Source organism: Ammodytes marinus (genome assembly GCF_949987685.1).
Source record: "Ammodytes marinus genome assembly, chromosome: 6".
Lineage (NCBI taxonomy): Eukaryota > Metazoa > Chordata > Actinopteri > Uranoscopiformes > Ammodytidae > Ammodytes > Ammodytes marinus.
In genome coordinates, this window is record NC_137235.1 from 28,642,721 (window position 1) to 28,668,094 (window position 25,374).

Here is a 25,374-nt window from a genome sequence, read left to right on the forward strand (position 1 = left end):
GACACTGGTGTATATTGAACAACCTTTTACTAGCGTGTTGGATTTAAAGCCTATACATGTGGAGAGCTTCAGCTTGCCCCCAAAGTTTATCCTGCCAAACCGCTCTCATATTCTAGTCGCCCCTTTTCAAAGCTATAGGTCCATTCAATCAACCGACACGTCAGACAAAGATGTAACCGCATACAACGGCTTTTTACGGAGAGAAAAGAAAACATTTCAGAATGAACTATGAGAAAAATATGGAGATTAAAGGTGAAATACAATGTGAAGGATAAAGTGGACAGTTCAATACTGCGGTAAAAAAATATTAACAAATGCAAACTTCTGGGATCAATAACTCATAAGTAAAATGTTATTAAAACACAAACTATGCATCTTTGCTATCAACTTTTAACCAGATGTCCCTCTAATTACATTGCTCTCTATGGGCAGGGGGCTGTGAGACGAGAGCACAGGGACCGTCAACAAAGGGCAACACTGAAGAGAAAAATATTCAAGACATTCACTCTGATACAGTGCAGTGCAGTTATTGATGGAGCTTAGGGGATGATTGACTTTGGTAAAAAAAAATAGGTTGTAGCCCATTGTCTGCCTTCTTACACTCAACAAAAATATAAACGCAACACTTTTGTTTTTGCTCTCATTTTTCATGAGATGGACTTAAAGATCTAAAATTCATTCCAGATACACAATATTACCATTTCTCTCAAATATTGTTCACAAATCTGTCTAAATATGTGATAGTGAGCACTTCTGCTTTGTTGAGATAATCCATCCCACCTCACAGGTGTGCCACATCAAGATGCTGATCTGACATCATGATTAGTGCACAGGTGTGCCTTAGACTGTCCACAATAAAAGGCCACTCTGATGCAAATATGCATTGTTTGTGTTAAGATAATGTTTTGCTTTTGAATTATTGATCCCGGGAGTTCGAATGTGTCATGATCTTTCCAAATTAACAGACTTGAACTGTCGAGTTCATTCACAAACATTGTATTTCAACTTTATTCTCAACAATGTATTTCAAATTTACACTGAACATTTCATATTTCTTCTCAAAGTGCATAATGAAGCAAAAAAAAATGTCCTATTCATTTTCCTCTCCAGTTGCCTTCCTCCTCCTCTGTACCTTTTCTAGGAAGCAGAACACATAACATATATTTGTAGTATGCATGCATTAGTTTGTGGAGTTACTGCAAATGTGTCATCATCATTAGTAAATAGGAAGGAAGGAAGGGTAAAAATCTTAAATGAACCATTGTGCTTTCGGAGGTGTGAAACCACTAAATCAGTCCTGCCCCCATGATTCTGTCATGCATGATCCAGTATATCCCCTGTGGTGATTCCTATGGGGCGGATTATCACATGATACAATGCCATTCTCCTATTTCAATCGTTCTACATCAGAGGCGTTCCAAATGTCGCCTCCAAGACACATGCAAAACCCATGACTCCGAAGATAGAAAGCTTAATTAAAAGTGGCTATAATCAATGATTTAATATTAACAATCGACTGGTGTGGTATGGCAGAGGGCGACTTTTATGACCAACTGCATTAACCTGATTAAACATGCTCAATATTTACAAAAGCCAAACGGTGATTAAAGCTACACTAATCCATATTTTTATATTAGAAATGGGTATAACTATGTGTATGTTAAAGGCATCTCCTATAGATTCAAATACACAGAGATTTATCACTTTGACTCGGCAGATCCTTGGCAGGCAGGCATACACACCATACAGGCAAGTCCCATGCAGGTCAAATCATTGCTTTGGGCTATTGTGCTTCCATTCCATGTCTTTTAGTATAGATACAAAAAAAATTACATTTGGGGGGTTTATTTGACTAAACCTTGTCTGTTTGCATCTCTCTTCTCTTGAATAGCGACATTTTTAACGGCCATTATCTCAACATCAGTTTTTTTTCAATACTCTGGACCAGAAATCTCAAATTCGAAAGCACTTAACATCAACTACACTTTCCATAATCATTCTTAGCACTATTCCGAAGGTTATAACAGAAGCATTTGTTCAGTTCATTGTCTGATTTAGGGTGCATTTTCTTTGTAAAAAAAATGTAAGCATTAACGTGCAAATTATTATTCAGGAGGTGGTGGAGACCAAAAACATGCATCTTAATTAATGCTAATGGTGTTCCTTAACTACTGGATGTGCTGATAGGTAACTGTTTCATAACAAGTTAGCCATATCAAATTGTTACACTGTTATTGTATCTCAGCATGTTTGCAGCTTTGTCTCTTGCTGTTCCAATGGGTTTTTAGATGTTCCAATATATTCATCATGAGGACTTAAAACAACCAAATCACTGTGTCTGCTTTAGTATCCAGTCAACTCATGCTTCAGAAACTAAATGTTAATATATGGCTTGTTGTGAGCTCTGTATCAATATTGTATTTGGTGACTGACAAAAAAAAAAGAAGGATAAAATGAATGTTATGTGGGTTGTTAAGAGCAGGAGGTGGTAGCTATAACTACCTGGCGAGACCTGCCTTCCACTTGTCTAACCATTAGTCACGATATATAAAGCGAAGCAGCCGGCTAAGTGTCCATGAAATGCCCTACTCCAAATATATACTGACAGTGAGCAGAGTGATTTCACAGGAGCCATTAAGTAAAATGAGTGACATGGAAAGAGCAACATGATGTAACCGCTTGGAAGGAGAATCATAAATGGATATGAAGAGAGTGGATGATTTGAAAAGGGCTGCGCAAACTGAGTTTTGAAGGTTTGTGTGTTAATTTTAGTTTAGTTTTGTTGGAATGGAGATACTACCGGAGGCCTCCCTAGTAATTTACATTATGAAAGGGCCTAAATACACAAGCTGTACAAAATGGCTTTGAGCGAGAAAAATGTAATCCACCGAATAATTTTAATTCAATCTTAATTTAGCAAAGGGATTAAAGTATTCCCGAGGACACACATGAACAATCTTACTTCGCTGTGGAAAAACGTTGAAATGGAGAGAATGTAAATGGGATGGATCCTAAAAGGATTATGTGGTCATGACAGCACACTCTCAGATAATATAGGACATGATTGAACCTTTTGGGGTACAATGGCAATTGTCAGCATCTGTAGCTTTTACATTGGTCACTTATTTGTCTTTCACATCCACACATTTTCTCACAAAACGTTTTTCCTATTTATTTTATTTCAGAGCCACTCAAACATAGCCTTCAACTAGGGGCGCTCCGGTGGCGTAGTGGATAGAGCGCGTACCATATTGGCTCCGGCCTTCGTTGCAGTGGTCGCGGGTTCAAATCCGACCTGTGGACCTTTACTGCAGGTCATCCCCCCTCTCTCTCTCTCTCTCTGTCTCCCCATTTCAACTCTGTACTATCTAATAAAGCTTGAAAATGCCAAAAAAAAATCTTAAAAAAAAAAAAAAAAAAAAAAAAACATAGCCTTCAACTAAACATCAACCATAAGTACATTAATAAAACAGTAAATCCTTCAAATGTAAGTAAAAATGTATGTTTTAACACTTTTTATTTATTTAGTCTAACAAACGTGAAAAAATTAAATGGTACAACTATGCAGCTTTAACTGCTTGGAAACATACACTGTATGTACCATTGTGGCCCTAAAAAGGCTACGTGTAGTTACGTTGAGGTACAATAATTTAAGGAGAAGTACGTTTTTTTTTTTTAATATACGAGTTAAATCACTCTATATTCATACAGCAATCACTTCAACAGTATGCACAGTTCATAACACAGGTCTCCCAGTCATTCAGCTTTGCAGCAATAGCCAGATACAAGTTTGAGTGTCCCGCTTGTTCTTTTCAGGAGACAGAGTGCTATAAAGAGGCGGGTCTCTGTGCCCCTGAACGTGCAGAGCTGAATCGGCTACAATGGTGGAGCAGTTGAAGTTGCCGATTCCTTGAAGCAGGGACGAGGGAGGGGACTGCTAACTGCAGCCACTGACAGGAAAGTAGCTAAAAGGACTATATCACTTACTTCTCCTTTGGGGTACATCTGTGTTATTTGTATCTTTGTGGACAGAAATGGACCCCTGATGTATTCTTATTTTTGAGAGTGTGCAGCAAAGCATAGAGTGTGGGTTGGGGATAACTGTCTTTTGAGTGAGAATGTCTAAATTCAATTTAAAAGGGGCTTCAAAAATAAAACAAAACAAATCTTTCTTATTAGAGTTAAATGTTTTCGAGAGATGGCTATTTATGTAGAGCCTAAGAGAAGACTTTGCAGGAATTAAACACATCTGAGCCTATAAAAACCTACTAAGACTAATGCATTATAACCACTTATATTGCTTTGTCTGTTGCTTCACATATTATGGGTTTCAATCTAGAATCAGAGGCTAAAAAAAGAGACACCTCTCCTCAGATGCCAGATTAAATAAGGAATGAAAGCGAGGGAAAGACCTCAGATGTGAAAGCCCCAGGGCTTATCCGAAGATAGGGGAAGGTTTGTGGAGCGTCGCACAGAGATACGTGATGCACAGAGCTGACTCAATCGGCCATTCAGTATCACAAAAGGGCCATGTCTGGTCTAGATGATGTATATCTATCTCGACCTTCGGTAGTGTTCCGGCCCTATGAACAGGCCACTGTTTGTGGGGGCAGATGTCAGTCAGTCAAGCCCCCCGGGGAACAGTAGCACTACTCTGTAGGCAGACCCTCTACGAGTATTAGGGCCATAAAAATTGATAATAAAGTCATACTTTTACGAGACCACAAGTTGTGATATTACCTCTGCATTAATATGAGGAACGTGGAGCATCTTCTGAAGTTGTAGGCTACTTTTTTCGTGAATAAGAAATGCATAATCTTTTGGCAAATCGTCAGCACGTTATCATAAATTGCTGTTGACTGTTTGTGAGTGACAACGACGCTGCTATTAGAATGCTCTCTTCATTTTGTAGGTTAGTGGTGATATGTTATCCTGAATTATGTTTTTTATCTATCATAAAATGAGTACATTGTTCTCGTATGTGGCCCAATTGGAAAAAAAGACATTAAAATTGTATCGAAGTAGGGCTGAGGAGAAGTCCGCTTTTTTGATTGAAATGGTGCTTGGAGCAGTGTTTCAAAGGGGGTCAGATATCTCTCAAAAATGTATGCATTCCATCCATGGTAAGCTTAGCTGGTGGGCCTCTGCCATATGATAGTTCACCCATTCTCTGCTTGTCCCTTTATCTGGTACAGTTTTTTTTTTTTCATCCAGCCAACAGTCATTTATCAGGATGGACTATGCTGAACGTTTATCTATTGTTAATTGTCTGATTTATTATACGTTCACTTCTTAAAAACATGCAGAGAATGATTTTTTTTAGACCTGTACATAGTCAGTTTTGTTTTATAAAATGGGAAAAGGGCTGTATCCAAAATCTGTTATCTAAAAACTAACTAATATGTTGTAATATATTTAAACTCTGCCTGTGGAAGACCGGACTTTGAGTTATGAACCATAACGTACGGCTGGTCATCAAGGGGGAAAGGCAAACACTGATGGGGGGGGGGGGAACAAAGAGTATGGATTCCCTCTTTCCCAAGACTGTAAACATCTATACCCCCCACTAACCCTGCGAGATACCAATGTCAATCAACTCAGTGCATGATTAGAATCGGGCTATCTATAGGACATTTGATCCCCTGGTCTATTTTTACAACAACAGAAGGGGGATGACAGCACTGACTTTCCAGGGAAAAGAAATATCTGCATTCATTCTCCCTTACATCAAAGCCTGGGCCATACTACCCCGCGTGCTATGCCTTTTGTGGTATGCCATGTTAAGCTAACCAAGCATACCTTGATAATGCAGCGCAGCATTTGGCTTTCTTCTGCCTGCCGCTTTCGGGGGTCAACGCGAGGGGTGGAATATTGGTCAGATATAGATAGCCTTTGTTCATTGTTATTTTGATTGCTTAAATGGAATGCTTTACTGTACACAATGCCAGGAAGGGTAAACACTATAAAAAAAGGACCTGTTTACAGTAAACAAGAGGACACAAGACCAGCTGCTTTATCAGACGCAGAACTTTGTAAAGTGAAAGTACCAAACCCTCAGGTAATATAACCATACATAAACATCCTGTGGCTTCCAATGAACCAAACATAGTGATGGGATGAGTAACGAGAAGGAAAATGAGAGCAAACTGCAGTACAAATGTCATGGTGTTATTGGAGACAAGATTGTAAGGTTGTTGTAAGCTAAATAAGCCAAACACCAGTTTCATATCATTCTTGAAAAAAACACAGAATCAAGACTGGATTAACACACTTTCAGGCTTTGGGGAACAGTGGATTGTGGGTTCCTATTGAGCCCCTTTTCTTCCCCAATTTAGTTTGGTGATAAGCTAAGCACCATGTGACTATAATATTAACCAAAACATCTGATCTATTAAAAGCACATCTTTTTCACCGGCCCCCTGTACAAGATGTATAATTCTTGTTTACTTGAATCTGGTAACATCTATTGAAAGCCTCCACAGAGCTTACCAGATAAACACTATGTTTCATGTATCACTTCAAAAGCTTGTATGAGTTTGACCGAGTAAAGACAGTAAGTAGCCAGCTAGACATAGGCCATCATGACTAGATCTATATATCAAAACAACTTGCTAGCTGACCTGACCGCCCACTTTTCTGCGCACACTGTTTTTCAATTTTTTTTTTTTACGTGTATGATTCTGACTAAACTGTCTCCTAAGGAAACTCAACCATCCGCATACAATGGCAGATCCCACAAACTATTTTACGAGGACGAATTTCCTGATGACCAGACTTGGAAAAAGGATGTGTCCATGGAGTGTCATTCTGGAGACTGTATTTCATCTTCCCCCAAAATCAACTGGAAGAGATAAGCCCCTCCATATGTTGAAGTAAATCCATTATAGCACATAACGCGCTTTGCAAGGGATTACAATATGTGACCCACCGGCAATGAACACTATCGTCTCGTTGTAAAAATGTTCCTGGATGCACCGTGATCCCAAATTACAATGCTAGCTGAGAAACAAAGGTATCAGCTGTGTTGGATAATTAGCCCCAGGTAAAAAATTAAATAATAAAATCTTATCTTCTATATTTTATCATGTGAATCAGAAACATGAAGGCGCAAACCATTGTATCTTGTTTGCTATCTTTTTTCTAGCATGGATATACACTATGATTGCCTGGCTATACTTCCCCTGCGTTCCAATACCCATACTTTCTGCTATTTAGTGTTGGTTGGACCATCAATCAGGTGCACACCGGAAGTGAAGTCACGTCGACGATGCCCAAACGACCGGGGATGCGACGGATATAAAAGCAAAAGGCAGGATCAAGGCGCGAGGTTATGATGAAATAAATAGGGTAAAAGTATGTCCCAATTGTATGCCTACTGCATGCTCACTTGATTATTTTTATGGTCAGCTGTAGTATGTAGATTAGAAAAAAAAGAATATAGAGTATGAGATTGGGAACGCAGGGGATATGCATCTCTCCATTGTATGCTCCTTCACCCATCTTACCTAGCAGCTGCACTCCGCGGGTCAGGCCGTAAACATCGATGACGGCCCAGAGGGGCTCAGCTGTGCGCACTCCGCTGAAGAACAGCATGGGACTGGACTCGTTGATGCGGTAGAAGACCCGGCCTTTCTTGTCCACCCAGAAGGCGATGACGTTTCCCTCGTTGGCAAACTCCTCGGGCAGGGCCTTGGCCCAGAAGCCGCTCTGAGACACCAGGTCGGGGCAGGCGTACTTGGGCAGGTTCTCTGGGTTGATCCTGGCCGGGTCTTTGGAGGTGAAGCCCAGACGTAGCGCCCCGCTCCAACAGCACTGCTTTTTAGTAATCTGGAAGGAGAAGAAAAACCAAATGTGGCTTTATTGGCAAAAGAAAAAAAAGGTTAATCCCCAGAACTTTAATGTAAACCGTTCAAACTGTCATTTGAAATGAGGCTGTAGTTAAAGGTGCATTGTGTAATAAAATGTATGTTGGGGTGAAAGTTCTAGCTTGAAACGCTCTGTGTCTACTCGTCCTGTTATACGAATTTACAGAAGCTACTGTGGCCTTCAAGGACAAGAAGCTAGTAACTAATGATGGCATCATCCACCACTGCCTCGAGTCTTTCCACAATATCAAGTGATGAGGTGAAGATGTATTTACTTACTTATTCTATCTCTTCCAACAGGTATTACGCCCACTTATTTTTTTCAAACGCATAAGTCTGTCCGTTCTGTGCTACTGTAGAAACATGCTAGCAACATGAGGCTCGCCCCGGCTTCTATGTAGACATAACATGCTCATTCTATGGTAATAAACTAACATCATCCTTTATTTTTCAAGCGATTGTACACTAATTAAAACACACTAATGAATATAATATTCCATTTCTACAAGGTCTGTTTTGAAAAGAAAATGCCAATTCCCTTTACACACAGCACCTTTAAGCCCCAATACTGTCAACTTGGCCATCATCTTTGACTGCATGGTTTTCATTCCAATGCAGCTAAAATATGGTGTAACCCTAACCCTATGATAAAAACAGTAAAAATAGTTGTGACAGTATTACAAACTCTTTTAGGAGATCAAGTTCTCTGCCCCAACATTAACTGTAGATTACCTTGAGGCGGACTTGTTCGTACAGCGCTACGGGTCGGTTGCAGAAGGTGATGGCGTTGCAGAAGCTGGCCTGCCTCTTGACCGTCTTCTGGGCGGGGTCCATGACGATCTGGGAGCCCTTGGCGTTTGGATGGAAGAGCAGCGGGCTGAGGGGGAGAGAAGGCCCCCCGATGCTGCCACACTGGATGGGCAGGCACCTCTTGGGCTTGTGGTGACATCGGTGCGAAGTGGACGGGAAGGGCCCACCGAGGGAGTCTGGAGTCAGGGAGAGAGAGAGAGAGAGACAGAGGTACAGGGGAGGGATGAGCTTTTATTTTGAAACAAACACGGTATTTGGTCATTAGAAGCAGGAGGTTGGGTGTTCAGTCGCTGGAATTAGTGTTTTTTTTTTGTTTGCTATATAAAATCTGAAGAAAACGTTTTGCATCACAGAAAAATAACATGAGGTATTACCTCATAATCTAAAAGGTTTCTGAGTTCTTGCATTTGGGGTTCTTTGTTGATTGTTTGTGAGCAACAGAGTATTACAAAAAAAAGCTTTAATCAGCCATAATCACACTGCTGGAGCCCTGCAGTGGAGTGAAAAAGCTAATCTCCACACACAGGTCAAGATTGCAACATATGTCCCAGTCCAAAATTATGCTCTTCAGTTATTCACAAACTGAACCGTTCACCAAACAAAAAAGCCTGGTTTGTGGAAAGACTTTTGACAGTGAGCCATTTGACTGATCTATCCACAAGTCTTTAAAAGAAGCCATGTGCTGGCTGGCAGTATAATACATATTCAACACATTACATAACAAAACATATTAGAGCTATTAGGGCGTAACCTTTCCATATAAATGAATGTTGGTTACATTCAATCCATCGTGAGTTGACACAAAGTTGATTAAGCCCTATCAGCGCCACAAAACTCTCTCTGTATTTCTCTGTATGGCAGCGTTTACAAACTGGTGTCTCCCCCCTGAAACTGGTGCAGGAGCTCAGCAAAATCCCAAGAAGCGCTTGAGAAATATTGCAGTTGTTAAAAAAAAAAAACCTGGACGTACAGCAGAAGGTATACAATCCATGCGCGATCACCGAAGGCTTCTCTCACATGTATGCCCTGACAGTGTTGTTTTAATTACTCAGAATTATTATATTATTATATAGCTTTTATTCGCTTTTTGGCTCAATTGAGATTAAGAAATTGTTCCCGTCATTATTGTATACAAAACAATGACCCAAAACATATTAATCAAACAAATAGTTATTTCACAATATCAACATTAGAAAATGACCAATTCATGTCAAGTGCATCATCCCAAAAACTAGCATACAGTAGATGCTTGCATCGATAGCTGCTTGCCAATAGTCAAAAAGTCTTCCAGAGGAGGGATCGACCAGTATGACTGTGTGTGAATGAATAGAACCTGGATCCCTGTAAAGTTGAACAGTTTAATACATTGCTGAAGACTCATTTTTGTTGCATTGGCCTTTAAAGCTGGGGTATGTGATTTCTGATTGTTCAAAATTAACATGAGCGATACACTTTGACCAATCAGAGCGAGGCTCCGATTAAAAAAAAAGAAAAAGAAAAAAAAAGTTCTTATTGGTTGTTGGGACTGTCCATTCACTCTGGCACCGACGTTGTTGGTGTAGAGCGTGTCAGGGAGGGACCAAAGAGAACAAGTGGAGCGGTTGAGGTATTTGGGATTCAAATCTCTAGCCCAACTGCTATTTTCTTCCCAAATTCTCCACCCCAGCTTTAACACAAGTTGAGACTTTGACACTCCTAACTTTTTTTTCATCTATCATATATGTTATCTTGTATTGTATCTTGTACAGCACTTTGGTCAACTGATGTTGTTTTTAAATGTGCTATAGAAACTTTTGACTTTGACTTTGTTGATAATTATGGACAGTATATGTGTGTGAATTGAGTCTGGGTGAGATTGGCTGAAGGAGAAGATCACGACACTTGAGGAGCTACTAGTAAACATCATGTACTGGAGAAATGTCACAGTAGTCCCAGAGAGCTGGTAACTGCCAGATTATCAATTGCTAAATTAGTATTCTGAGGCTGAACTGAGCTGAACTGAGACAGAGAAATCCTAGAGAAAATTCCACAATCCGATACTGTTTCAAGATGTTTTATATCATCATCGTTCCCTGGGATTGTTAAATTATTTCCAGAAGTTGCAGTGTTTGTGTTTAGCATATTCCACTACTTAGCGGTCATGGGGGGGTTTCATTTATCTTGTTGTAGTGCCCACTTTCTCTCAACTTGTCTGGTGTACTTTTTTCATGAGTTAGTGAACCTCATTTGCTTCACTGGTCTCACCTTCTAACAGCTTCTTATTAATTTATATACAGTATGACCTGAAAGCAGTAGTAGTAGGAAAAGGAATTGCGATTGCAGGTTGACAAATAAGAGTCCCATTCCTGACTCAACACAATACATGTCTCCCAGCTGTGTTACATTACCGACTATGCAAGCTACCGTCAGTGGAGAAATTGCTCCATCTGTCTCCTTCTGTCATTGATTAATCCCTGTGTGATTTACTGGCTAGAAAAGAAAAAAAAAACGCCATCTCTTTAAATCTGTTGGGTTGAATACAATCCAAAGGCTTAGATTTTTGGGAGGATGTAGGGGGGGGGGGGGGGGGGATATTGTCCCACTCAATATTTAGTAGAGGTAAATTCATCCCCCTAAGAAAGTATGATAGAAAACCCCCTTCTCCCCCAGAAGAGGTAAAAATAAACAGTCCAGGTGGTGAAATCATTTGTATATCTTCTCACCTGTAACCACCTATAAATAGTTGCTTCTCAACAGCCTTGTGCAAGCCAATGAAAATGTCCAGACTCCGGTGTGCTTATGGTGTGTCCCCCCACCCCCCATTTTTAAAGCTAAACCTACGCCCATGGATACATCAACATAGTCACCAGCAAAACCTTTACCATCATACATCTCCAATTCAACTCCAGTACGAGTTATGCTGTGTTTCAATACCAAACGTTTGGCCACTTATCTTCCGGAATAAAAAAAAAGGTAGACCATCCGCCAACGAGATGACATATATGTCTCTGCTTCCAACAGTATTACACTGTTTTAAGAGAGTACTGGAGTTTCATTCCAACCTAGATGACAGGTGATCGCTCACAAAAATAAATGGCTAAAATTGAAAATGTCAGGGTAAAATTACAGTTCAAATTCAGTTTATGGTGCTAGTCTGGACTCACTCTAAAAGACCCACTCTTCTAATCAAGCGAGGACTGTTTGACAAACAAACAGATGAGAGCTGACTCTGTCTGTGGCAGCAGCAGCAGATGTCCTGTAGAGTTCTGATAAGAGGTTGTGTGTGTGTGTGTGCATGGCTAGTCCTAAACGACCGCACGCTTTGGGCATTCTCTCTGTCTTTGTCCACCTCTTCTCCCCCCGTCGTCTATGTTTATCTAGTAACAACCCTTCCAGTTTTTTTTCCCTCCCTGTAAGCGCGTGTCTACCGTAGCAATCTGGCCCCAGCCTAAAGAGCTGTATCGCCGAGGCCCTTTTGTCTTAGGCAGAGGCCACAAGAGAGCAGTTTTGTTGAATGCTGTGGTGCACATGGTCCTGGGCAGATTGAGCTGAATGCATTACCGCGGGGCTGTAAAGAGGTCGCAGCTGCTGAAGAGAGAGAAAAAACACAAATCATGTTTCTTAGCAACCCCTCTCCTATCAAAAGGTCTCCATCGGTTCACTGTTTCACTAGGTGTCTATCTAGCATCGGACACGACAGATTCCTTTTGTTTACCCCAGACACAACATAATGATATGTATAGTCTCTAGATTCTAGCTTTCTACATTTTGTTCAAACAAAGGGGAAGAAATCCATCTAGAGAGCAAAGCCAACATCTTTTTTAACATCTATACTGGACCAACGATATATCCTCAAAGGTCACCTATTATGCAAAATTAACTTTTTCATGGTTATAGTAAACTTAAATATGGGTCCCCGGTGTGACAAGAGACGCCTAAAGCATGATAAAAGACAATAGTCTCTTATTCACCAAATCCCCCTTTCTGAAAACATGTGTTCAAAAACCCCAGTCAGGTTAAGGGTAGAAGCCACGTCCCCCCCCCCCCCTTACCACCCTAATTTAGCAACACCTGTGATAAGCCACACCCCCATATACACCTTTATCTAACTGGGAGTTAGATTCAGGGCCAATCAGAGCAGACTGGACTTTTTTGGAAGGCGGAGCTTAAAGAGACAAGCTCTAAAATGGAGCGTTTTAGACAGGCTGAAAAGAAGAGGAGATTCATTAATGGCACTGTGATAAATGCAAAGGTTTTTACAAGACACCATCGAAACAGTTTCTAGTAGAAACCCAGAATTACCATTTTTGAACCTGAAAATGAGCATTTAAATGTTACTCGAAGAGCTTTACAGGTATATTTGTATTTGAAGGTCAGCGGAAGGATGTACTGATTCATTCCCTGTAACAATTGGGTTGACTCCTGAGCAGCCAAGCCGCCAGATTTGAATGGATCAAAGTGTCTTCAAGTGCTTTTTGGAAATGTCGGGGCCCTTCCTGTTGTCCAAGGTAACATGCATGGGAAGAGGAAAGAGTGTGGTTCCTACTGTACCTTTGATCACATTACACGTACAGTGTAAACAAACTTGAATGCCCCAAGATAATGATGTCACCACCTCATCTGGCTTTTACTGGCCGTATCCTACTCGCCCACACGCACGTACCATCATAGGCTGATCTACCGAGGTCTGCGAGCAAAAACTGACAAACACCATTCATAATTGTTGTTGTGTTCTATTGTTAACTAATGAGCACTCGAGCATTGAAAATGGTAAATGGACTCCACTTATATAGCGCTATTCCCTGGTTTTTCACAGCGCTTTACATTGTTTTGTACACATTCACTCAATCACACTCACATTCATACACCGACAGCAGCAGCTACCACGCAAGATGCAAGCTAACTATCGGGAGCAATTCGGGGTTCAATGTCTTTCCCAAGGACACTTCAACATGTAGCGGGTAGGCGGGGGATCGAACCTCTGACCCTGCACTCCAGAGGCAACCTCCCTGCCCACTTCGCCACTGCCAAACCATTGAAAGGGCAAAAACTGTTACAGTGAAAGGTTTGTTTAAATGATGTGTGTCACCTATTAAATAGGGAGTTCTACCTTGTTGGCAAAATAAAGTGAACATCCTCTTGTGTGTGTGTAACCTGTTTCCAGCTGGAGCAAGAGGGTGTGTTCAGTGGAAACACTTCCTTTAAACTGCCAGGCACCAATTAGCTAATGAGTCGCTGGTTAACACGTTGTTGTCGTCGTTGGACATATACATTAGTCAGGTGGACAGAGAGACAAGGGAATGCTAATAAATGCTAATGTTGCCCCTGTTCGTTGGACGTGTAATTAGGCAACCGTTGCCACAACAGCTCTAGATGTAACACACATGTATGTTACACAACACAGGTAATAGTGTGCCTGTGTTAAGTCTACAGCAGCCCTGCATTCCAATTCGCACACTCTTTCTTTTTACTATTCTACATACTACATAAGCATGCAGTAGGCATACAACTGAGACATACTTTTACCTATTTATTTTGTCATAAAATTGCGCCTTGAACTTGTTGAGGTTGACAGGTACATTATTTTTGTATGAGACTTTTCCAGAGTTAAGTCGCACCTTGGGGAGGCAACTGATAAGCCTTCAAACCAGACCCGCTGGTTCCTAGCTATCGTCTCATAGACCCTGTAGCAAAACACCAACACCACCCCATAAGATGGTGTTTTTTTACCTGGGGGCTATTCGTCTGTCTGAACATGAACTTACAGTACGGCTATACGTGACAACTATGTCAACTACGATATGAGTTAAGCCTCGTTTTTACTCTGTAGACATTTGAGCAAGATATAATTTTACGGGTGGGAACATTTCAGGACAGCAGTGTTTTACTGTTTAAGATTCATTGTTTACTCTTAAACCCCACGCTTGTAGTTTGAAGCTGTTAAAAACAGACTGAAGCAGCCTCGGGGCCCTGTAGCGGCTGGGTCTCAGTCCTCCAATTATTGCGAGAGCAACACAAATCCCGGAGTAATATGCTCGTGTTCACAGAGCCCGATATGTGACCCCCCTGATGTACACAAGAAAATGGGCTCCTGTTAACATCAATCCAACAGCTGCCTCTTATAAAGTCCGGGCAAACAGCTTCATGCGCGTGTTATCTAGGGGAGGGGTGGGGGGGCGTGGGGGGTTAAAAGCTGCTTTAACAGCCTCAGCGGAGCAAATTTGCCAAAAGGTCAAGGATGTCTTATTATGAACAAACAGGGGTTGAATAGCTTGTACTACCGCTCTGCCCTGGAGTGTAATAGTTCTTTATCCCACTTTAGAACAACACTCACTGCTCGATCGCTCATCACTAAAAACACAGGTGTGTGTGTGTGTGTGTGTGTGTGTGTGTGTGTGTGTGTGTGTGTGTGTGTGTGTGAGGCCTAATACCTGTCATACGCCAGTGAACATCCCCCAGCGGAGCAGTAAAACTAATCTCTCAGCAGTTCATTTAGGCTGACAGCGGTTGATTGAGAGCTTGAGTTTGTCTGTTTGTGTTTGTGTGTGTGTGTGTGTGTGTGTGTGTGTGTGTGTGTGTGTGTGTGTGTGTGTGTGTGTGTGTGTGTGTGTGTGTGTGTGTGTGTGTGTGTGTGTGTGTGTGTGTGTGTGTGTGTGTGTGTGTGTGTGTGTGTGTGTGTGTGTGTGTGTGTGTGTGTGTGTGTGTGTGTGTGTGTGTGTGCGAACCAGTGGGACCTTTTTTATTTGATCTAGAGTTGTGTAGCCGTTACTCACCGACCATCAGCTGAGTGGTTTATCATGCAAATAGGATTTTTTTTTATAGGTAGGGAGAAACCTGTTTAAATATTTGCTCTGTGTTCGTTATAATAGGCAAATGACATACTCGTTCCGGGAACAATTCAAAAAGGGGCTATTCTCCACATGTTCTCCTAAGGTAACGCTTAAACTGTATTGCAGGGTTTGGGCTTGAATACACTGTAACATGAGTGAGTGTAAAGAATAATTTTGCATTGTGCTCTATTGTTCTCAGCAGCAAACCCTGCCCATGAAATGATGGTAGCATTCAGTCACACCAGCAGCAGAGTTTTGAAGCCCAGGTAGCCCATGTAAAAGCCAGGATTAGCACTCCTCCTGTGAGATTTAGGAGAGAACACTTTTTGTATATCTATACTTGTGAGGTCCTTCATTGACATAATGCATTCCCTAGCCCTCTTACACTCACCCTTACCATCACAACTAAATGGCTTACCCTGACACTAACCCTAAACCTAAACCTAATTCGTACAATAACCTTAAAACATATAGACATAAACCTCTAAGGCCTGTCCCAAAGTGGGGACCGGCCAAAATGTCCTCACTCCTAAGGTCTACCATTCAGATTGGTTCTCCCCGAAATAGTCACAGTCAGTCACACACACACACACACACACACACACACACACACACACACACACACACACACACACACACACACACACACACACACACACACACACACACACACACACACACACACACACACACACACACACACACACACACACACACACACACACACACACACACACACACACACACACACACACACACACGATAATGTGGTGCGTAACATAAAAAAACAAATTATTTCATGTTTGTGTTCCAAGTGAAATCTTGTACAAATTAAGCCATTAGTGTACTTTATATCAATCACCAGAGCGGGTTGTTGAGAAAACACATTTGGCATAATGTCCTGTGGACTCTGTGCTCACTTTGAGAGTGACCGCTGATTACCAGCTCAGGAGAGATGAAAGCTAGAGTCTCCTGTTTTACAAAGGTTACCAGTGTAAAATGTTACTACTACCTTCTCCTGTTCTTTATTTGATTTTTTGCTCAGTAGATCTCTTGACGGTGTTGACACCGCCAACAAGCCCGCAAGGGGAATGACAAACAGCACCTTAATGATGTTTACAGAGCACTGTCTGAATGATGTATACAACCCCACTGACTCTTGACAAAATGGCATTTCGGCTTGATGTAGCGCCGACTGTAACAAATGAATCATGCAATAATAGTGACGATTAATCACACACACACACACACACACACACACACACACACACACACACACACGCGTTATCATTAAGGCTGAGATGCTTACAAATACAGCTCGGGCAAGATTGCTTTACGTACACTCTGCACTACAGCAGCTTATAGACGGTATGCTGTCATGTACAGTGCAGTTCGTAGGGGATTGAATTTCCAAAGTTCTTTGCATGTGCACTGTTACACGTGTGGCAGATGCTACACAGATACAGGAGTGTGTGAAACCCAATAGGCTGTGCGTGTGTGTGTGTGTGTGTGTGTGTGTGTCTCAATGACAGAGGTGGCACTAACAGTAACTGTAGCTATAGCTGCTATTCTACCTGGGGACGCTCATTAAACACTCATCACTCCTTAACATGCTGCTAGGTAACACCATGACAACTCTATTTGTTTAGAGTTGATGCACTCATGCCCATGGTGATGTCTAATGGTGGGGAGGGGGGGGGGGAGTTAGCATAACGACATCGGGGCAGAGCAGCAACATGCGATTCTGTAATCTAGAAATGTTTAGTATTGAAGAGCTGCTATTTGGTGCCGGCAGCTTTTTTATGCCTACGCGCTGGCAATAGCCAAATGAAGGAGGCAATATGTTTTGGGGTCTTCCCTCCATCCGTCTGTACGTTTGTCCAGGTCATTCTTGTGAGCGCCATATCTCATGAGTAAATGCATTGAGGGATTTTCTTCAAACTTGGCACAAATGTCCATTGTAATCCATGAAGTGATCAGATTTCAGAGGTCAAAGGTCAAGTTCACTGTGACCTCATTCCTCATGACAGTAATATCTCAACGACGCTTAAAGAGACGTTTGTCCAATATGGCACAAACTCACACATTGATTAAAGGATAAACTGACATATTAATGGTCAGTGTGACCTCACATTATTGTGAACACCCCATGAACATGTTTTAGGGTTCCTTTAAGGTTTGCACAAATGTCGACTGACATAACCACCAGGCGGTATTTCTAGTTTTGCCATAAACCTATATTTTAAAGGTTCCAAAAATAAGACTGACCTGGCATTATGTTCTACCTCATTTGATTCGTCCTGGCATTGTTTTCATGTTAGCTTATCTGTCATCCAGCATTAGATTGGGTTTTCAAAGGAATTTATTTTCATCATCTCACAGATGTCTACTTTTTGCCCAGAATACACACACACACACACACACACACACACACACACACACACACACACACACACACACACACACACACACACACACACACACACACACACACACACACACACACACACACACACACACACACACACACACACACACACACACACACACAGTCACAATTCAAGTCCAACATTTCCACGGACTGTGCCGCCCGCTTTGCTCTTCTTTGTTGGAACGTGCAGTATTGCTACAGAGTCTGTGGAAGCATTGGATATGAATGTTGGGTTCGGACCAGGCAAATAAAGAGAACATAAATCTGTGTGGATCATGAGAATACCGCTGGTGTGCCACGCATGTCATTGTCAGTTCGCAAAGGAAGAACACAGCCCTGAACATTATTAGAATGTCATATATACATAAAACACAATTAAATATGGCTTGGAGCAGTAATAACTCACTGGCATCTACTACCTAAATGAATATATCTAGGCCTGGGCCTTTACTGTTAAGACACACTGCTTCAATAATTCACACTGCGGCGACCCGACAGAGAAAGGTGAGACAGTTGGAGATGATGGAAGTCTGTCTGACGTCACCCCACTACGGGGCCACTAATCTGCCCACTGTTACTGCATTCTCCTCTTGAGCAGGCTTACGCAACAGTAATTAATAAGTCATCATAGCGCAAGGAAGCATACAATGGAGGACACTGTAATCCAATGATGCTTCTATATGGGAGTGAAAGAGAGAAGGCTGCTGGTGGGAGAGGGTGTTAATGATATGCAGTGTGTGTATCGATTGGAAGCAGGCACGATTCTATTCAGTGGCTGGCTGCTAAGTCATTATGTAGGGCTCTGCCTTGAAGGTGACCTGTCGTGAGGATAAGAAGGGAAAGGGATGGCTAAAGACATGCACACACACACACACAGTCGTGTTTCATCAATTCCGAGGACATTACAAAGAGTTACATTCATTTCCTGGAGACCTTCCCTAACAATAAGCACTAATTGCCTAACCCTAATCCAAGTATACCTTAAAGCAAGTCTTCCCCCTAAAATGTAATTATTTATGTCATGGGGGTCCCCACAATATCACTGTGTGAACAGAAACATGTCCCCACAAGATGAGTCATACACGCCCACATACAGTACACATACACACACACACAATTGTGCATGCTTGCTGAACAGATAGAAAGGTTAACTGTGGGTCTGTGTGTGTTAATGTAGGTGTGAGACTGTTGCTCCAGAACACACACTACCTGACCAATGGGACATGTGTTTGTGTCACTCCATAGCAACTGTGCAGGCAGGTTTAAAGCTATCTCTTTCTAGTTCTCGCTCTGATGCCCACAAAGAAAAAAACAAAGAGCAAAAGAGGAAATGGAAAAAATGTCAATAGTGGCAGGGTGACTTGCAGGCAGTATATACTAATCCATTGCCTTCATTTGGCGTTCTATAAGCCGCATTATATCCCACGACACTACGCAACTTGTACGAAGTTAAAAAAAGAAACTTGACTTTGTTACATATGACACCTCTTCAGCTCAGTCCCTGGCGCGTTGCGTTGGAATACTGAATCTAATTTACATTGAACGGAGCCCAGACACTCCATCAAATCACAAGCCTCAGACACTGGCCCACTTTCAGTCACTCGCGGGAGAGAGAGAGCGGCACAAGTGGAGCTCTCCCACACACTATGCAGACTCTATTATGCAACCCAAACGCTGAGGAAAAACTGTGTTTGGATGTGCTCCACTGCTTCACACCTGAGATATATTATAACAGCCTGCAGTGCTGCAACTTCCTCACCTCGGACATAATGTGCAAACCGTCAAGTACAGAATAATAACAGTTTTCAGCATGGATTTTAATTTAGGTTGAGTTAATTGCCTGAAAGAGAAAGATATCACTGCAAGGGTTCAACTATAATACTCACGCTCTTCTCAGTACTATTAAGAAGCAGCTGAGGCATTTCTATCGCTGTCAGCAACGTCAGTACTTTAATATTAAACCATGTTAAAGGTCTCTCTTCGTTAAGCCAAAAACAAGGCAAGGTTATAGACACTTTGGCTCGTCTTAGAAATTAATCCATTCTATTAATGTGTCCGAGCAGACAGTGACAGCAAATACCGTCAATTGAAAAACTGAGAGAAATGAAGCAGGGAGGCCCGAGACATCGATATTTGGCAACCAAACGACTTGACGTCAAAGTTTTTTTAAATTTTTTATTATAGGTGTTAGCGCAGTAGACTAAACCAGGGAGAAAAATGTGGTCAGTTTACAATGTTTATGCTCTTAGGAGTTGGAATTGCCCACTGGCACAGTAGTGGCTCAGATCTTCATCTTCTGTACAAATACACCATGATATATATGGTGGCCAGAAACCTATGTGAGACCACAAGTCAGGTTAAGATTACAACATCCACAATTTTCTCCCTAAAGCCTAATCATGAGCCTCCGACCAGATTTAGTTTTGTGTCTAAAAAGAGAGGTAGGCTAAGGGTAGAGTTCAGAGGTCGTGCCAATAATAGTACACACTGGGATGCACTTAACTGATGTGAAAATGGTGTCTAGACTTTGTGAAAAAATTGGCTAAATAATTTCCAAAGTGAAGTCAGTTTTAGCCTTGTTTTGACAACAGGAAGATCACTTCTGAAGGCAAGAACATTTTTTTATTTTTTCAAGCACAGGTGAATTTTGGGATCTTTGTCTATTTTGCTCTTTTTTCATACTAGTATATGTAACGGGTCCAACATGTACATTTAGGTGTTTATTAGACTAAACCTGGTCGGGTTGTGTTTATTTCTCCTATACTGTACAACCATCTCAGCCTCCATTTTTTCCCCTCCAATACTCTGAACCAAATATCTCAACTTCTTAAGCGCTTACATCAACTAAACTTTCTATAATTCTTAGCACTATTCAGTAGGTTGTAACAGAAGGATTTGTTCGTATGTTGTTATATGTCTGATTTATGATACATTCTGTTCTTAAAAACATGCTGGAAAATACATGTTTAAGACCTGCATAGAGTATCTTTATTTTCTTTAATTTCTAACATAAATAATGCCTCTATCCAAAATCTGTTCTGTAAAAACCATAGATAGTAAATAATATGTATGTAGCATCCGGGCTGACCTCAGTAATTCACACGGCATCCAATAATCCTGGTTTGTGTGTGTCGCCATTTTGTGAGATTTTTACTCCGCCTCACGTCGGGGGGAGGGAGATAGCTGACGTATACCTCCGAGGCAAAGTGAGGGACAACGGGCGGAGAGCTGTCACTCAAGAGATCGCGCCAATACATTTTAACCTCTGATAAAATAAAAACTAGCGTGGTCCAAAAAATTTCACCCCCCTCAGTGTTGTCATGGAGATATGACCTAAACATGCAGACTAAAATGGTATTGTGGACCAGGCTGTAAATAGGTTTAAATACGACTTTGAAAACGGCTTGTCTAACAAGTGAGTCAAAGAAAAACTGCTCAGTCTTGGTACCACCCCCTAGTGGCACTTCCGGTTACTACAGTTGTGGTCACTTCCTTATTGGATGCTGGTAAAAATCGCTGAGGTTGGGGCTTGGTAAAAATGTTGGACACTTAACTTCTGGTCAAAATGAAATACATATTTTAACTCTGGCTTTATCCAACATCTAGATTTAATTTAAAAAAAAGATGCTTATTAACCAAAATTAGTTACACAATGCCAAATATGCATATTATCTAACACAATTTATTTTGTATTACAAAAATTGTAATACAAAATAAATCGTTGTAATGTCAGTCATCAACTGGCAAAGTTTCATGATCATAACTTTAAGCAACACATTTGACCCTATTCACCTGTGTGAATACACCTGTTTCATGTGTAATGTTTACATGGTAATTATCAGGTAATAATAGATTTAAAAATAAATATAAATAATAATAATATCTTTATTTTAGTGGTGGGCCGATAACGGCGTTAACGTGCTGCGTTAACGCCAGACTCTTATCGGCGATAAAAAAAATATCGCCGTTAATCTCTTGTTCCTCTTATTTTAGCGCGGATGTATACCTGGCCGAATTGCACTGCAGTGCACGAGTCAGAACGAGTCCGACTTCGCACCTGTGTAGCCTACCACATCAAACGTAACGTGCTGACATGGATGCAGCTAGGAAGCCGCCGGGTTTGCTTCAGGGAAAATTTATTTTTAAGAAGCTTCCCAATGGAAACCTCGACAAGACCAAGGTTGTTTGCACCTTGTGCAATGCGGAATTGGTTTACTGTAGGAGTTCTAACAGTCTGTGCTCTCGGAAGCGGCCGGGGCATGCGTGTGTGCAATGGGAGAGCTTTGTGTGGAGAGAAAAAAAAGAGGCAAGGGAAATCGCCAAAGCCAATGCATAGTCTCGACTCATTAAAGGTTGAAAATCACTGAATTACACAACATGTAGGCTAGCCTATGGCTTAAGGCTATGGAAATCATTATGGAAACAATCTTTTTTTTTATCAGTGATAGCTCAGCTGATCTCGTTGCTATAGAGACCACGTCCGTCCGCTTTGTTTGACAACTGACAGAGCTGCCAAGTCTCACCCTTTTGGCCGTGAGACACACTCATATCAACCAGCTCACACTCTCACACGCTAGCCTACAACTCAAATTTCTCACGCGGAGAAGTTAATCCCCAAAATAACGATTGTTTTGCGGGACTTTTATTTTGACAGTCTTATATTGAAAAGCTAACGGACATGAGTTCCGTGACATCCTCTTTCTGCACGCAAGTTAACTTGATGCATTAGGTGTGCACCTGCACAGGAGATGAGCCCCTGGTCTGATGCGCCACCTGGCTTGAGAAACACGTTCTCAAAGACTTACTTTGAGTCATTATTTAGGGAGCACACACATATTATGAATGAATTCAAATGAGCCATTTTAATCTAGATTAATCTAGATTAATTCCAAAATTAATCTAGATTAATCTAGATTAAAAAAAATAATCTATGCCCACCTCTACTTTATTTATATAGCACCTTTAGAAACAATGGTTCACAAAGTGCTTTAACAAAATACACAGGAGCAAGTACCATCAAATAAATGCGAACTAATCAAAATAAAAAACACACATACAAAATGATGAATACACACACTCATATATACACACAAACAAACCAAATGAGATGAATGTTACCCTAATTACCCTAATACCTGTATCAGGGTAAATAGACATTGAGGAACAGAATAAAAAGAATAAGTAGACGGCATCACGTAAAAGCAAGTCTAGAAAAATGTGTTTTAAGGAGTGATTTAAAATAGGTTACTGATTCGGCAAAAATGCACAAAAATGTACACACACACTCAACATAACATGACTAGTAGTGTTTGACCTTGGTCCCAGAGTGAAGGAGCTGTAGCCTCCTGTTGTCTTAGCCTGTCCCTCTTTAAACTAATTGGATTAATCTTGTCGGCTTTAATTAGAACAATCAGGTGGTCAACGGCAGGAACAGGGCCGCGGCTTAACTCCCGTATTCACTTTTAATGCCAGTTATATCATTCTACAGACACATTGAGAGCCCAGTTCGGAATGACACTGTTCACACTATCCTATCTCCTGCATTGTTGATTATATCCTTATGACAGTGGTAGAGAGAGAGGAAGAAAAAAAAGAGAAGAAGAAGGATTATTTTTTCCACGATGGCTATTTTTGTTTGTCACAGCAGGGAGAATCAACCGACAAAATAAGCTACACTGTTGTTGTTGACAGTAAACCACAAAGCCCCATCGGAAGCTCCTCAGAAGGCCTGAACACCTTTTGAATTGACACACACACACACACACACACACACACACACACACACACACACACACACACACACACACACACACACACACACACACACACACACACACACACACACACACACACACACACACACACACACACACACACACACACACACACACACACACACACACACACAAAACAAGGTCCCTAGAATCAATACAATAAATGCCAGAACCACCCCCCCCCCCCCTTCTTCAAAACCAAATCATAACTACTTAGCATTTTTTGCAAGAGGGCCTACTGTTTTGCTGACAGCCACACATCACCACGTGAGATGAGATGGATGCTTCGACCTTACTGTTGGCACACACGGGGGCTATAATGCAATAGGAAATCAATGTGGGCTATCGATTGCAAAGCACTGCTGCACAGCCTGTGTCTCTTTATTAATGAGGGGGGCACGGCACAGCACAGCATAGCACAGAGCAAAAAGGGAAACCCCACAACTTGTACACCTTGACTGAACCCGGCCCATAGCCAACCACTTACCAATTTAATATATGATATACAAGTCCCCGTTGGAGCGCAAGGACGTGCTGACATCATGATTGTATTGTGTTGCATTAATCAAAAGACAAGTGAACACAGCTGCGCGTCTCGAGACCATAGATAGTATAGGCTATACTAGACCCCCCCATTCTTATTACCGGCGTGACGTAACTGTGTGAACCAATGGTATAGTGGAGCGAGCTATGGTGGGCTATGATAACACTGATAACACACCCACTACTATGCTATATGTGAACACTCGTCTATGAATTAAAACACTTCATTCACTTCAACCATTCTTCACAACCACATAAACAAAACCTGGACCATACATCCTACCATCTGAACAACACAGCGTTCACTTTAATACAAAACAGCCTCAAATAAACGTAAATATATATAAATATTTTTTTTTTTACCGTAAAAGGCATTTCGCGTTATCTGGCCACCCATTGCGTTTTATTCCAGTGGAGTCCGCTTTATCGCCTATAGGGATGGATTATTCTTCGGAGGCTTTCGTTGCACAGTCCACGGGCAGCGCTCGCTACATGATTGCACGTTCGCATCCAAAAAGCTCGCTTCTTTCCTCCGACTATGTATGCAAAACACTGGTGACGGAGACCCACACACATACACGCATACATACACACAGACACACACACATCCATCCACACACACCTCCTTCTTGTGAGCGCATCCGCGAAGGCAACGCCCCCCCTTCCCCATTCACTGAGCGCTCTCTCCCCGCCGGCATTTACATAAAAAGGTGGAGTCTGGAGGCCGAGCGCTTGTTAACACTGTCTCTGCCAACACGTAAACCGCCAGGCTCACCCTTTTATAAAAGGTCCATGGGCTCACCACGACAGAAAAAAAAAAGTGGGCGTGGTCAAGGAGAATAAACAAAACACTCGGCTTATGCATGGGCTACTTCAAAGATGTGTACAGACCTCTTTAGTAGGGCACTGCAGATAAGGCCAATACAAGTCATTAAATGAATAAATAAAAGGCATAAACTAGTTATAGTATATATAATTTTTTTTGTAGTAGACCTACTTCCCTATATAATGTGGTGTTAGGAAAAAAATGAAAGCGGGTCTGCTGAGGCTATGTATGGACCCTGAACCACAGAGTGGGTCGCAAGCGGTCACATTCTTTGCACTCAGCACTCACTCTTCCACCTTACATACTTCCTTATGTC

The 25,374-nt window shown here is 41.5% G+C and overlaps 1 protein-coding gene across 1 annotated transcript in view; it reads right to left on the reverse strand.

Moving 5' to 3' along the window:
• neurl1aa (neuralized E3 ubiquitin protein ligase 1Aa) overlaps positions 1-24,629 on the reverse strand; it is a gene marked incomplete at both ends in the record, with an annotated part of 50,748 nt that extends 26,119 nt beyond the window's left edge. The window contains 3 exons of the mRNA XM_080028998.1: positions 7,506-7,827; positions 8,598-8,851; positions 24,596-24,629. Of these exons, the coding sequence (XP_079885124.1) occupies positions 7,506-7,827; positions 8,598-8,851; positions 24,596-24,629 (610 nt within the window). The remainder of the gene's footprint in view (positions 1-7,505; positions 7,828-8,597; positions 8,852-24,595) is intronic.
• Between the last annotated feature and the right edge of the window lie 745 nt (positions 24,630-25,374).